Source organism: Rhinolophus sinicus, linkage group LG01, assembly GCF_036562045.2.
Source record: "Rhinolophus sinicus isolate RSC01 linkage group LG01, ASM3656204v1, whole genome shotgun sequence".
Taxonomy (NCBI): Eukaryota; Metazoa; Chordata; class Mammalia; order Chiroptera; family Rhinolophidae; genus Rhinolophus; species Rhinolophus sinicus.
In genome coordinates this window covers 126,713,278-126,729,420 of record NC_133751.1, presented here as the reverse complement: position 1 = coordinate 126,729,420, position 16,143 = coordinate 126,713,278, and the positions used below count along the sequence as shown (strand labels likewise).

The following is a 16,143-nucleotide window of genomic DNA, read 5'->3' as shown; positions in this document are numbered from 1 at the left end:
GCACTCAATCAATATTTGTTGAATAAATATATAAAGAATCGGGGGGAGGTGCCTTGGCCCAGTGTGGCTAAGGGAATGTCTGTACCCCTCCAAATTAGGAGCCTCATCTTAGGTGACTATTTTTCACATGAGAATGGCCTCTGTACCTGTTACATCTTAGAGAAGTCTGTTTCTAATTGAAATTTCAAAACAGCAGTCAGTGGCTAAAATGAACCCACAGATACATTTTGTTCAGCCTTCAAAGCATTTATAAAGCAGGGTGGGAGGGAGATTTCACTAAAGTCTCCAGATTTCTGCCTTCTCTTGGGAGAAGGCAATTGGGAGATCTAGCAGTGATGGATTACCCATCTGGAATGGACAATATCAATTAGAACTTGACAATGGATATCCCTTTAGTTGGGGTACATGATTTCAATTGACCACTATCCTCACCTGTCCCATTCCATCCATTTATGTGACCTTCTTTGACTCTGGACACATTGGCACTTTTGGCTTCAGTTTCAAGCTGTGGCAATGGGTGGGGTTTTAGGGATCATTCTGACTTACTGGTAAAAAGACAATAACGAGGCTTACAAACACTACCTAGTAAATCCTATCTTTCCCCTCTGCACACTTACCCTTCAGAATTTGTGATCTATCCATGTTTGAGTTCAAACAGCTGTTAGGAGACAACTATACATGAATATTTTCACATTTCTGCACATTCCAGTGTTTCTGAGCAAAAGGCACTAGGAAACTAGGTTAAAAGATGATTGAAGGATACACGTCTTAGAAATTAGAGACAGTGTATTGCTCCAGAGAGATTCAGAGACTTATTTCCCCAGGAGCTGTTTACCTACATTCTAGGGTAACAAAACCCAGAGACACATTTCCCCTTTCTCCTGGAGACATTTGTTTACATTTCATAGTAATGTTCTCTCTTTCTAGGGAGGGAAAGATGGGTTGAAGTGCCAAACACTCTACCAGGGGTGCCAAAAATATGTATACCCATGACTTGTATTCATCTTTTGTCATTGGTATATATTGAGTATTACAATTTTAATACAATTTTTTTTCCTTTCTTAAAATGTGTATACATTTTTTTGGCACCCTCTGTATATAAGCTCTGAGTCTCATAATTTCAAGGTTCATTCCTGTGGTGCAACCCCACAAAATGTGCAGGTAAACATCTGGCTCTCAATGGAGAGTCCTGTGGGAACTAGGGTGTGGGGAACTGGTGCTATGATGCCCTGTGAATAATAAATGCTCTGTTCTCTGATCCAGAGATCTCATATTTCCTGCTAGAATATAAATATAAATATGAATATAAATATAAATATAAATGTAAATATATAACTATATATCAACATATATACAAATGTTGTATATGTGTAACATACCTGTATGTGCGACACAACATTATATATGACAAGAAAGAACCCCCTTTATGTGGAAGTAGCCTTTACTTTTGTCTAATTATACCATAACCACTTCCATATGGATTACACCTGGATTAACTCTTAATTTTTATTTTTTTAAGCCTCAGCACCAAGATCATTCCATCCCCAAACTCAGGGGTAAGGCTGACTGTGTTCACTCTTCTATTAAGAATATCTAATTTTTATTATTTTTTCTTGTTATAGATTTTTCTACCTCTGATATGAAGTACAATAGCCGAAGAACTGAGGTAAGATTAGTTTTAGCATTATTGACTTAAGGATTAATACCAAAGAACTTTTGTTGTAGAGACTAACTCCATCAAAGAACTCAGAACCATAATCTTTAGTAATTATAGCTTGAAAAAACAATAACTCACACATAGTTTATAGCGTAGCCAATAATTTCTGGGGAAATTATACGTTGTCATGTACATTTCTTTACTGGGGTGTTTCCTGTTCTCTACATAATGAGATGAGTAGCTCTATTAAACATATTTTAGCCTGTCTTCTTATAACATATCTAGAAATTAGGCTATTCTCTTTTCCAGTGGTGGAAAGATTTCCTAGTTGTCTAATTTATAAGTAAAGCATTTAGAAAGATCCTTGCAATTCTATCAACTATCTAGCTCTTTTGTACCCAGGCGCCTTTGAGGAAATGCATGGGTACTGCTTAGTATTTTAAGAATTAGTTCATTGGCAAAAAGAAAAAAAGAAAAAAGAAAAAAGAAAAGAAGAAAAAAAAAAGGCTGCTATTAGGGAGAAGTTTATTTTCTGTTATTTTTTAGAAATTGAAGAAAATCATTTAGGCAATAAAACTGGGGGGTTACCTTGCATCTCACCTGATCTAATGCATACGTTTCTAGTGTCAGGTTCCTATCCTTTTCCTTTCTTCTTGCACACAGGTGGCAATAGAATGAGAATGAAACACATAGCTCTCAATTACTACTTATGATCCAGCCCATAAATATTCTGATATAATTAGGTATTACATCTGTATACCCAAGAAAAGTCTTCACTGAAAAGAAGCAGAAAAAGTTTATAACTTAATGACCAGAAAGCTGAATATTATAGATTGTGTTACACTGACCTCTAGAGGTTGATAATAACAAAAACTAACTTAGTTTGAAAACAGTTGGGAGATTTCACTAAAGTCTCCAGGTTTCTGCCTTCTCTTGGGAGAAGGCAATTGGGAGATCTAGCAGCAATGGATTACGCATCTGGAAGGCAACATTGCCCTCCTTTGGGAGGGCAAAGGAGAATTTAAAACCATCAGCGTTGCTAACTTTCAAGTGTATAGTGTGGCACATTTAAAAGCCACACTCAACAAAACAGTTCAGCAAAACAATGAGGAGTAGTCGTGTTCTGGATACAAATTCTGAGTTAGTCTGTAATCTAATGATCATTGTTGAAGTAAATGTGAACAGCAATTTTAATCTGGTCTAAGTGGGAATTTTAAATATCTTAACTCTGTGGAACACAAAAAGAAAAGAGAAGAAAAATAAAATGTCTTATCATAATTTTCTTTTTAATTATTTATTTAAGTGTGCTTTTCCAGGACCCATCAGCTCCAAGTCAAGTAGTTGTTTCAATCTATTGTGCAGGGTGAAGCTACAGTGGCCCACGTAGGGATCAAACTGGCAACCTTATTGTTAAGAGCACCGTGCTCTAACCAACTGAGCTAACCGGCTGCCCCCTCATCATAAATTTTTAATGTTTACATTATAGGGCCTTTCTTTTAAATATATAACCATGAACCTTTGTAGGTATGGTCATCTTAGTTTGGGAATGAGTTTTTAGCTTTTAAAATTGTTATCTCCAGGGTAGCTTTGTACCTCCTAAGTATAAGGCCTTCCTAAGAGAAGTGTAGAATCTCTTCAGATTACTTTAAATGAGTTAACATGATATGCATATATGTCTCGGTGGTCATTAGCTTTTTCTCTCTTTCCTTTTAGCTCCCTCTGCCACCATTGTCATTTTTGCCCATGAGACCTGGTCTCCTTACTATCCCCCCAGACCACAAGGATCAAAAAGAGAGAGAAAGAAACATCCCAAATATCGTATCCTTCATGCCTACACTCTCAGAGCCTGTTAGTCAATCTGATGAGTTTAGACCATCAAACAAGCAACAGGAAGCCCCATTGAAGGTGTTTGTGGATCAGACCCTCAGGTCTTCTGATAACTTTATTTGGTCTAGAAACATGTGCTCTTTTTGGAAGGCTAACCATCACAGACAACACCTGGAGATGGAGGAGAATAGGAAATCTAAGGCAACAGAAGAATGTGACAAAATTCAAATCTCTCACTGTGAAAAAGGGCAGTCTTCATTGTCCTTCGAGAATGTTAAGGAAAGAAGTTTTCCTACAGATAGGGAAGTGGATATTGACTGCCATGGTAGTGAAATGAGGAAAACAGAAGAAAACTCTCAATATCTTTCATTAGGAAACAAGGAGGGTTCAGCAGCCAGAAACTATAAACAAAATTCAGAAGCTGGAGGCACCATACAAATCAAGTTCCAAGAAGCCCAGCAGTCAGAGATAACTCTACAGGATAAAGAGGCTAGAAATGATAAAGCTGATTCAAAAAGTGCTTCAGTATATAAAGGTGAAGTAATTGAGCCAAATCATATTTTAGAAGAGTTTACTGTACTTAAAAGTTTATCCAATGTAGTCCCTGATGGCTCCATTGAAAATCTCCCAGAAGATCATAACGGGATGGAGACACACACAAAAATATCAATACCAGAGGCAACCAAACCAGAAATGAATGTGACGGTGCCTCTTATCCACATGACTTTCCCTGGAGATGGAACTCCCAAGGAACTGGCAACAGCCAAACCAAGCCTCCAAAAAAGAAAGGGCACCCTTTGTAACAATAATAGCTTCAACATAATTGCACACCAAGAAAATGACATGCATAAGATGAAAACCCATAGAAATAAGTTGGATTCAAAAACCAAGAACAGTCACAGGACACCTCAGAATTTCATGATTTCCATTGACAGTTCCATTAAGCCTACTATGCATAAAACAAGTATTAAAACTCAAATTTTCCCTGCTTTGGGGATTGTTGACCCCAGACCTCGGCAATCACCAAAGTTTCACAGGAGAATGCCACAGATAGAAAAGAAGCAATCAACTTACAGGGCTCTGAAACCTAAAAAGCAGTCTTTTCCTTGCATCTGTAAAAATCCAGGAACAAAAAAGTCTTCAGTTCCTCTCCCTATTCAACCAACAGAGCCAAGACTAAATTACCTAGATCTTAAGTATAGTGACATGTTCAAAGAAATCAATTCAACTGCTAATGGACCTGGAATCTATGAAATGTTTGGGACCCCTGTTTATTGTCACATGCGAGAGGCTGAACGGCATGAAAACAAATATTACCGAGAGATATGCTCAGCTCCATCAGGCAGATGCCTCACCAATAAATGCCGATCTTCACACAATGAGAGGAGCGGCAATAGCAGAGCAAGACTTTCTCAGAAAAGACTACATGCTAAACCCCCAAAGGCTTTGCTTGGAATTAAACAAAAGCACACAAGTTTGATTTTTAAAGAAAAGGGTTGTAAGGCCGTAGGTAGCAACCTACAAGACATTGAAAATGGCGGTGGTATTTCAGAACTAGAGTGGCAGGTAAAGTCTTCAGGAAATAACTTTCTATCTTCCAAAGATGAAGTTCAGCCTGTGAATTTTGCTCAGACCCATGAGCAGTCAATTGAACAGAACGAATTCCTTCCTGTCTCAGGTTTGTCCATTGCTGAAGAAGTTTCTATGGAAGAGTCTGTAGATGAAGGAGACATTTCTAACAATCAGATACTTGCCACGAGCCTCAGAGACCTGCATGAACTTGAAGAGGTACGTCACCAGATGTACCTTTTGGAAAACAGCTGGGCAGCGCCCAGCGAGAAGAGTTCCAACAAGCATGTAGTGCAAGAAAAGCAGAATACAGCATCTCTTGGTAAAATAAATGCCAACCAAATTTTTACTAATGATGTAGAGTTTGATAGTGTTTCAGGGAAGTCTAAAACACTTATTTTCCAGGAGGGACAAGAAAGTGCATCTTCCCAAGCATATCAACTTTGCACAGATTCTTTGGATCATGATTGGTTAGGTAATAAGACAATTACACACCAAATGTTTGGAAAAAGTATAAATGATGCAAATTCAATTTCCCAAGAAACACTAGACTCTATAAAGAATGAAGAGTTGACAGATGAACTATTAGGGTGTCTAGCTGCAGAACTATTAGCTCTTGATGAGAAAGATAACAACCCTTGCCAGATAATGGCAAATGAAACAGATCCTGAAAACCTAAATCTTGTCTTCAGTAGGAGAGGAAATACCATGCAAGAATTGGGCAGAGAGGCAACGAATGTCAAAATACAGGTTGGTATAATTAGAGTCAGCGATTCCCTGGGGTGGGAAAGGACCTTAGAGACAATGTGGTTCAAACCCCTTATTTCCAAAGCAGGAATCAGAAACGCTAAACAATTAAATAATTTCATCCAAGTCTCATTGTTTGCTTGCAAGTTTGGAATCCAGGGCCCCTGACTCTCAGGCTAAGATGTTTTCATTATGCCGCCTTACTTCTGGAATTTACCCGGACACTGCAATGGAATCCTTTTGAGTATATTAATATAGTAAAACTATTTATTAAAATAGGTTAATAGTTTATACAGTGATGAAGTTTTCAATTAACAAATGTCAGCAGAGAGATGATTATGGATAAAACATTGTTCAAGGTGTTTCGTGAGATAGAAAGAAATGAACACAGCCCTGAAGTGGCTCACTATCTAGTTCACTACTTTAACACAAAAATATTGACGCCTACTGTGTTTCTGGCACTGGGCTACAAATTAGAGACGGGCTACAAGACTTAGCCATTGCTCTCAAGGAAGCATAGGCAACAATCCTGAAAAAAAATTGTTTAAAAATGTGTTTGTCATGGGAGTGGGGGCTGCAGAGGATATCACTAAGTGGGTCTTGTTTGTCTTAGTTCTCAATGAAGCATGTGAGCCTCCTGTTCTACTCAAATTTTAAAGACAGAAAGAGTAGGTTTACCTGAAATATTACTTATTAAGTGCTAACTCAGTTTATGTCACAGTATATCAGGATCAGGAATAATTAGAAGATCAGAAAAATACACTAGGTAAATAATTATACTCAAACTCAGTTTATTAAGAACTTACCACATATGAGCAAGATGCTTTATTGTCTCCTTTATATGCTTCATAACAGCTCTATGAGATAAATTAGTAAAGGTACTAATAAGTCCCCATTTTGCAGATGAGGAAATTGAGGTTTAGAAAGTCACACAGTTAGAGTGGTGGGGCCAGGCATTCTGATTGCAGTCTCACACCCTTAATCACTTCATCACAGTGAAGATATTCCTTGTCCTAAGAAGCCAGCTCTACCTTCATGGTGCTCTTGGTCTCTCCTGGGAGGTAAATTGTGATTCAGAGAGGCCTTCAGGCCCTGGTGGGAAATGGGGGTATGTTTGTGTCTGTGAGTCTAAGATGGGTTCAGTTTTCTGCCATTCAAACTGAAAGAAAACAAGCTAGTAAATATAATTGGCCCATAACTCCCCACCGTGCAATCATGGACTCAAAAACTGACCTTTGGTGACCTTTTCTTTTCCAAGCAGTCCTTAAATTTCAGTTTGGATAGAAATGTGAAAGGATTGAGAGGAGCAACCCAGACAGCCCTTTGGAGGCAAGCATGCTCATTCGCAAGGAAGGTGACCCTGTAGGATGTCTTGTTCGTAAAGGGCCTTCATCATGTCTTTGCATCATCATCATCATCATTTATTTATTTATTTTTAAGAACTAATAGAGGGGATCAAAACAAAACTTCTTTGTCTTGATCAACCAGTTGGAAAACATGATCTAAGTTTTACAAAGAGACACTTGTTTCCTGACTCCTAGGGCAAGGCCTCTCAAAGTTTACTGCGAATGCAAACCTCTTGGGGATCACGTTAAGATGTAGACACTGATGCAGTATGTCAAATGTCTAACAGGCTCCAAGGTGATGTTGGTACAGCTGTCTGTAGATTGTCCTTTGAGTATCAAGGAGCTAGAGGGCCATGGATCTTCAGTCTACTGCACCTGGTCTTGACCACTAGGCTTGCTTGTTATGGCTGAGTTTGGGTGTCATGAGAGACAGAGCGAGTACCTATGTGTATGTATGTTCATGTGTAAATGTGTATATGTGTATATAAGTGTGTGCATATAGGCTTACGTATATGTGTGTGTGTGTGTTGTGGAAATAAAGGAAGAACAGACACAGGCTATTTATTCAGAGCTCACTATAGCAAAGGAGTCAGCCGCCATCACTTGCATTTGGCAGCCACTCAAAGGCAGACAGAGAAGTGGGAAAGCTTTATAGTGGTAAAAAGGGAAGTTTTCAGGTATGACCTGATTGGAGGCTGTTGGCATGGGGAAGCTGTAGACAGGCTAACTAGAAGGAGCATCCTATGTGATTGGTTAGGAGTACATATGTGGCTTTCTTTAGTTACCGTGTTTCCCCGAAAATGAGAGCTAGCCCGACAATCAGCTCTAGCGCATCTTTTGGAGCAAAAATTAATATAAGACCTGGTATTATATTATATTAATTATAATTTATATAATTAATTATATTATTTTTTGCTCCAAAAGACATGTTAGAGCTGATTGTCTGGCTAGGTCTTTCTTATCTTCAGGGAAACACGGTAGGTGATTCAAAGTTAGAAGACAGTGAGATTCGACTCTACTCTTCACCTCTTCTCTCCATCCCAATGACTCAGAGTTTAATGGTGACTTTTCTTTTGTCTCATTCTTCCAGAGACATAATAATGGGTTCAGGATATATGACAAGGAGGAGAATTTTCTCAATGAAAAGAAGGTATTTTCTGAAAATAGTTTAAAGTATGAAGAACCTATCCTGTGGACCAAGGGTGAGATCCTTGGGAAGGGAGCCTATGGCACAGTAAGTTAAATAGGAAACAAGATGACACCAAAAATTCCGACTCCTCCTTGACCCCTCCCTCTTCCTTAATCCTCCCTGTGAGTCCTCCCTCCCCCACTCCCCTTTTACTTAGAACTCTTACTCTTTTACTTAGAACTCTTTCAGTTGCAAGTGACAGGAAACCCAACCCAAATCAGCTTAAGGAAAAGGACGCTCACTACTTTATGTAACTGAAGGGTCTGGAGTAGGTCTGGCTCCCAGACAGCTGGTTTCAGGGACCAAACAATGTCATCGTTTCTCCTTCCAACTCTCATTCTCAGGCCCCATGTGGTGGTACAATGGCCATTGCATTTCTAGCCTCTCACACTCCTAGGTCCAAATCCACTGGGAAAGAAGTCTCTCTGTTCAGTAGCTCAGGATATGTTACCAGAATTTGGGAGAACCATTGCTGAGTGGCAAAAACAAAGATGCTCCTTACATTTTGTGAATCACATAAAAGATCACCTAAAGTCCTGTTTACATAGATTGGTAAAGAAAAGACTGAACCCCCAGACATAACATGTTACATTTCTAGTTGCAGACATTTCAGGAATGAGTAAGAAGGTGGGAAGACATGAAACCACTGAAATCACATGACAAAGGTGACTGCTGAATTGTCTCAAGACCTGCCTTCCTCTCTCTCCTTAGTGCTTTAGCACTGAAATAGCCCTATTTCATTTATTAGGTGAGGAGCTTTCCCAAACCACCATCTCATGTAGTCATCATAGATATCTGTGAGGTAAGTATTGTTAGTTCAGTTTTATAGGTGAGAAAAACTGAAGTCAAAAAAACGTACCCAATGGTGAAGCCAGGATTCTAACCCATCCAGGCCACCTGACTCCAAGCCATTATGATAACCATTCATCATGCTGCTCGTTCCCACTTTGGCTCCATTGAAACACTGGATTATATTTAATCATAAGGTGTTGGTTTTCTTTTAGGTATATTGTGGTCTAACTGGCCAAGGACAGCTAATAGCTGTAAAACAGGTAGCTTTGGATACCTCTGATAAATTAGCTACTGAAAAAGAATATCAGAAACTGCAAGAAGAAGTGGATTTGCTCAAAGCATTGAAACATGTCAACATTGTGGCCTATCTGGGGACATGCTTGGAAGAGAACATTGTAAGCATTTTCATGGAGTTTGTTCCCGGTGGCTCCATCTCCAGTATTATCAATCGTTTTGGGCCGTTGCCTGAGATGGTGTTCTGTAAATATACAAAACAAATTTTGCAAGGCATTGCTTATCTCCATGAGAACTGTGTGGTGCATCGAGATATCAAAGGAAACAATGTTATGCTCATGCCCACAGGAATAATAAAGCTGATCGACTTTGGCTGTGCCAAACGTTTGGCCTGGGCTGGCTTAAATGGCACACACAGCGACATGCTCAAGTCCATGCATGGGACGCCATATTGGATGGCCCCCGAAGTCATCAACGAGTCTGGCTACGGAAGGAAGTCGGACATCTGGAGCATTGGCTGCACTGTGTTTGAGATGGCCACAGGGAAGCCTCCACTCGCGTCCATGGACAGAATGGCGGCCATGTTTTACATTGGAGCGCACCGAGGGCTGATGCCTCCTCTACCGGAACACTTCTCAGAAAACGCAGCAGACTTTGTGCGTGTGTGTCTAACAAGGTAAGAAATTTAAAGCAGGAGGAGGAGGAGGATAAAGTCCCAGAGATTCCAAGTAGCTGACATTTCCCCTGCAATTTGTGACCTAGTCAAAGCTCTCCACCTGTCCTATGAAGTCAAGTAGGGAGTGATTTTGTGCCAGGAGTCATCCACTAGCCATAGTGTTCAGGGTATAAGGGGGTTAATGCTTCAAGTAGAAACAAAATGCCTCAGTTAGAGGTCTTATCAGGTCCCAACAATTCTGCCCCAAGTCAAGGATATGCAAAAATTGCTGAAGATCTACTTATTTACCCATGGGACATCATCCCAGGGATTGGCCAAGGTGAAATGACATCAATTGTGCTTAGGTTTCCCTTTCCTAGGCTGCCCTCCTTCTCAGGAAACCAGTGTTCTCATTTTCTTTCTAAAAACAGCTCTCAGGAAAGTATATGTGAGAAATTCATTCATATTGAGGGATTGATTGATGAGTGACATTTAATGCTTTGGTTCCCCCAGAAGTACTTACATTTAAAGTGAGGGTGAACATTTTAAGCCAATGGAACAAATTTCCACCTGGAGAATATCAAGCATCAAGTGAGGTAGAAGAAAAGCCCCAGAAAGTTGCCTATTTTCTCCTGTTCTGATGCCCCGTTGGTATCCATGGAATAAAACTCTGGGTAAAATGTTAGGACTGTAAGGGACCTTAGCTATTACCCACTTGTGTGATTTTCAAACTTTTCTTAGCCAGGTACTCTCTGCTCATACGAAATCTTAATTCAAAAAATAAAATGTAAAAGTGGAGGGATGGTTCTGTTTAAAATTCAAAAAATTAAAAAAATAAATTAAAATAATAAAACGTAAAAGTGGAGAAATGGTTCAACATTTAGATACGTTACGGGATGAGGAAGGCCTGAGGCCCAAACACAAGTTTTCGCCTTCTGAGGAAGCATGCTTTCTTATCCCTAAATGAAAAATTCCAGTGCCCCAGCTTTCAGCAAGCATACATGGTGTCCAGGGGGTTCATTCTTTCTTAATGAATCTCAGAACCCACAGGTCCCCTGTCTCTCTCTCTCCCAGCACACGTGTATCAGCCTGTCCTGATTGATTTCAGGGGATCACAGAGGCCAGGGCAGGACCACAAACTCCAGGGATGCAGTTTGGAGCATCACTCGATGCAGAGACACCATAGGCGTTCCAGTATTGATTTTGTGGGCAGAGCCCCAGAGCTGCCCCTTCCTCTCCCAAAAAACCACAAATAGGACGTGAAGGTGTTAGGAATATCATGTGGACTAGTACTAGTTTGGGAGACTGGTCTTAGCTCTTAAAACTACTGTAGTTGCTTTGCTCTGAATTGAAAAATTGTCTATTATTGATTCATAGAAACTACTTGCTATTGTCATTTTTTTTCAAGTTGTTATTACTCATGAAATTTAAAGAGAAAGGGTAGAATCTTTCTTATGGCTCTCCTTTTGAACTATTGCTTCATAAACTAAGCAACACACAACTCACACCACAGATAATGAATTTATAGGGTTGTTGTGAAGGTTAAGTGAAATGGTGTATGCAAATTGCTTAGTGGTGTATGGGGTACATACACCATACCTAATTTCTGTCACATACAAGCATATAATTACCTCCTGAAAATCTATGGCGAAGACCCTAAGGACTCTAGAATCTCACCTGATGTCCATGACAATACTCCTTGGAGTGTGGATAGTCAGAAATGAAGGGGTAAGGCACTTTTAAAGATTCAGAAGCAGAGATAATGAGGTATAGACTAGGAACAAGGATTGAACAGAACAGAAATGAATTTCAGGAGCAGTAAGAAGCAAGGGTAGGGGTATTCCCAAGGGCAGGCTGAAAGTTCTGAAAAGACAGGCCCAGGAGTTTAGCTTTGTTACACAGGCAGTGAGCAGCAGGGGCCTGGAAAACATCTGGGGTAGAGAATGCCGTGAATAACAAAGTCTTTTGGAAGGCAGGTCTAATGGCAGTGTATTGAAAGCCCTCAAATAGAGGATGCTTGAGACTAGGTCATGCAGGAATCCAGAGCTTGGACTTTTGATGGTGGTGGGGCTGTAAAGAGGATTCCAGAACATTTTAGGGGAAGTTGAATCAGGACTTGGTGATAGAGGATGATAGGATTTCATGGTTTTGAATCTGGAAATAAAAGAAATTATAATAGAAAGTCATGAAACAGGAACAAGAGAGGAAGGTGAAGAGTGTCCCTTTCATCTAAGTGCCTCGGCCCCTGCACCCAGGAGGGGTTGGCCTGAGGGGGAAGGGCGAGGAGATTGAGAAAAGACGCAGAAACAGGAAAGCTGGGATCGGGAGGTCCACTGTCCACGGATGGCGGAGCAGTGGCGCAGTCTTTATTTCACACACAGTTTATATAGTCTTACAACAGTTGGCTATACGAACAAGTATTAGCAGAACAAGCAGCTATCAGTAGAACATTTTGTTTTGTGTATTGGCAAGTTTGTATGTCTGTGGCTACATTAGTGTTATCTTGTACTTTCCGGGAAGATGTTGAGGTGAGGCTTCCCATGGGAATGTCCTTGCAGGCTGCAAGGCCCTTGTCAGTTTACAGCCCGCTCCCTACACTAAGGAAGCATTTAAAGCCAGGAAATTGGAGTTCAGGAAAGCAATTAAGATGGGAGGTATGTATTTGAAAATGATAAGGCTGGTAGCTATAGTCATGAAAAAACTAGAGGGCTGAGGATAATGTTTTTAAAAATGCTCATGGGAGAAGATAACAATACATAGTATCAAGTCTAGCACATAAATGGAAAACAAGGGAGGGAGGGAGGGCAGGAGAGAAAGGAGGAGGGAAGGGGGTTGCCTCCAAGGTAGAAGAAGAATCAAAAGAACAGTTTCTCCTGTCTGGGCAGAGATCCTTTCAGGATGGAGGGGATGGTGAATACTTCAAATGCTACAGAGATACAAGGAGGATGAGCTCATTAAATTTCGTAATGAGAAGGTCATGGTTAATTTCAAGAGGACAATTTCTATATAAAGAAGAGTAGGCCAAATGGCTAAGGATTTAAGATAATGAATGTTGAAAAAAAGTCATTGTATTTGGTTATGTTAGGGAAATTTGGCAGGAACAGGAGAAATAGGATGGCAGCTGGACATGGTAGCTAGAATAAGGAAAGGATTTTTGGAGACATTACTGCGTATTTTTGAGAAAGAGCCTCAAGGAGGAGAGAGGTCTTTATTTCACAATGATTTATCATCACTTTATTTTTAAAGTATTTTATTTTTATTTCCATTTTCACCTGGGTTATTCTTGATGGTCATTTGCTTCCAAAATTATCCCAAGATAGCCAATTTAACCAAAAGAATGCTTTTGCAATACCGTGTTCCCCCCAAAATAAGACTGGGTCTTATACTAATTTTTGTTCCAAAAGACACATTAGGGCTTATGTTCAGGGGATGTCATCCTGAAAAATCATGTGAGGGCTTATTTTCGGGGAAACATGGTAGGTCATTGCGGATAACTATTGACTGGTTCAGTAGTTCATTGATTGGTTCATTGGCAACAAAACCACAATTGTACTAATTGAGCAACTGTCTCCCTTTATGTTCTTCCAAGAGTCCCCAAATGGGATTATTTCAATTAATCACCAAAGCACATTAAAATGTCTCCTTTTTAACGGCTTTTCAATTCTGGATTGCAATGCCTTGAAATTTTAAAAGTAAATTGAATGTTAATTAAAAGTGCGTTAGTCAGCACATCTAAGTGTGAATTTTACTTGTGTATATAAAGTATTCCCCAAACACGTTAAACAAAACCGCAATGAAAAGAGGGCCTACATTTTAATCATAATGTCTACTATTTTTTGAACTTATTATGTGCCAGACACTGTTTAAAAGTGGTATATACATTATTCAATTCTCCAGAGTTATTTTTATCCCTATTTTACTGATGAAGAAAGAGTATGAGTCACTTGCCTATGATCACAGTTGAAAACTGGAGACTGGACTCAACCCGTCTGACTGGCAGAGGCTGTACTTTCATCTTAAAGTTGGCATTTTGAGTCAAGTAGGTCTAGTCGGTAGGCACGTTATTGGGCGTTGCTTCTAATGTGTTTTTCCCTTCTTAGGGACCAGCATGAGCGACCTTCTGCTGTTCAGCTCCTGAAACACTCCTTCTTGAAGAGAAGTCACTAAACATACATCAAGACTTTCCACTTGCATTATAGATACTGATATTGCTTCATTGTGGGGATGATGGTGAAGGGACCCTTGTTTTCCTACTGGAAAGCCAATCTAACCCAATTTAACCAGATCCTGTAGTGTCACTAACTGAAACGTTTGTTGCATACTAGTCTCCTCAAGCTTCAGGCACAATTACTTATATATGTGAAAGAATTTTCTTAAACAATAACAAAAAAACCTATTCCAGTGTTTACAGTCTTGACTATCCAGGAACTATAATCTCTATTGCTTTTACAATATTTCTTTTTATTTTTGGCCCGTCAATTTTAATGTCATTAGTTTAAAATAAATTGTGAAAACAAAAAAAGTTTTCTTGCTTGGTATGTAACAATGCTTATCTAGGTTTTACAAAGGGGACTTGAGAAAGGTGAGAAGTTAAAAGGAGTAGAGAGGTGCTAGATTCTGCTTACTTTGGCAGCAGTCTTAAACTTGCAGATTACAGGAGCTCGAAGGTTAAAAGGAAAAGCTAAGGGCCTGGTATTTCGTTATCAGAGGGTCCCCAAACTCCTCAGAAGTCTCCACCTACAAAAAGCTGGGTTATTTAAGGTGGCTTCATAAACCTCAGGCTGTTTTCCCTGTAATTTAAAGTTATGAATTGAGGTCTTCACTTATTTGCGGAGTGAATTAGGTCATTACCACATCTAGAATTAGCAAAACCTACGCCAGGTAGGATAAAAGCTACCTGGTTTAGGATAACTTTGGAAGGATAAAAGTTAGATCAGGTAAGGAGAGCGTGGGTCAGCATATAAACTTTTTCAGGGCACTTTGCTCACTTTACCCGAAGGAAGGACATCCCCAGATGTCTCTTTCATTTCTAGCACATTGGTAAACTTCACAAAAATGAACACAGACAAGTTGTCAAAATTATTACAAGCCCTTGTTTTAGTGGGTGGATGAAGCATTTTGGTAAGATTTCCATTGCTGTCACCTCCATGCATCTAAATTTCATTGACTCCTATTGTTTTAAGCTATGTCTACATATAGATTTTTTTTAAAAAAACTTCAAGATGGTACAACTCCAAACTAACTTTAGGTATATTCTAACACCAGTTGGCAGGCTTTGTTAAAATCGAACTGCTGCTTCAAACTTTTGAGAAATAAACGTGAAAAACAGTCCATCTGAGAAGAACACATTTTACTTTGGCCAATATGTTTAGATGGGTCTTTGTGGGTATCTTCCGCCTTTCTCTTCAATTTGTACAGTTCTTTTCTCATATTTGATAGAAATTTAAGGGGTATGTCTCTTATTTTACTTATAAGCATACCTCATTTTATTGCGCTTTGCTCTATTGTGCCCCACAGATGTTGCATTTTTAATAAATTGAAGGCAAGACCCGCCATCAACAAAAAGATTGTGACTGGGTTTATTTGGGTGCTGTAAACTGAACCTGGAGTATCTCTGAGGTATGCCTGTACTTGGATATCAACATAAATAACCTGAACCATTTTGTTAAAGTAGGGCTTATTACATATTTTTTAAATTTTAGTTGGGATCTTCAGTGTTCTTTAAAATCTAAATGGTTATGTATGACTTTGGAGCAATTAACTATTTACATTCAAGCCAATTAAACCTTATGGGCAATAAGGTATGTTTATAGTAATGTATGCAAATCACAGTAATGGACACAAGACTTTGGTGTGAATAAATAGGATTCTGAATAGTTTGGAATATTAAACAGAACCTTCAAAACTTTAGTCTCAGTAGGTAAGCCTTGGTCCTAAGAGCTTTCTGTTGCTTTGCTGGTCATTATGTTTACAGATGGCAGACTGGAATTATGCTGTTATTGTCACCCAGATGTTTGCCCCCTTTATAGCTTCCTTTAGGAGGACGAGGGTCTGGAAGGAGAGAGTACAGATAAGTGGGGCTAGGAGGGCTAGCTTCATGGAATTCTTAATAGAAAAAAGGCACATC

The 16,143-nt window shown here is 39.4% G+C and overlaps 1 protein-coding gene across 3 annotated transcripts in view; it reads left to right on the top strand.

Annotated features, from left to right (window-relative positions):
• Positions 1–14,962, top strand: part of MAP3K19 (mitogen-activated protein kinase kinase kinase 19) — a 70,584-nt gene extending 55,622 nt beyond the window's left edge. For 2 of the 3 annotated variants that reach the window (XM_019731164.2, XM_074335542.1), the window contains 5 exons: positions 1,623–1,666; positions 3,371–5,803; positions 8,237–8,380; positions 9,340–10,037; positions 14,117–14,962. In XM_019731164.2, coding sequence (XP_019586723.2) covers positions 1,623–1,666; positions 3,371–5,803; positions 8,237–8,380; positions 9,340–10,037; positions 14,117–14,183 — 3,386 coding nt within the window. In that variant the 3' untranslated portion in view covers positions 14,184–14,962. The remainder of the gene's footprint in view (positions 1–1,622; positions 1,667–3,370; positions 5,804–8,236; positions 8,381–9,339; positions 10,038–14,116) is intronic. The other variant, XM_074335537.1, reaches the window with a different exon arrangement.
• Positions 14,963–16,143: the final 1,181 nt, after the last annotated feature.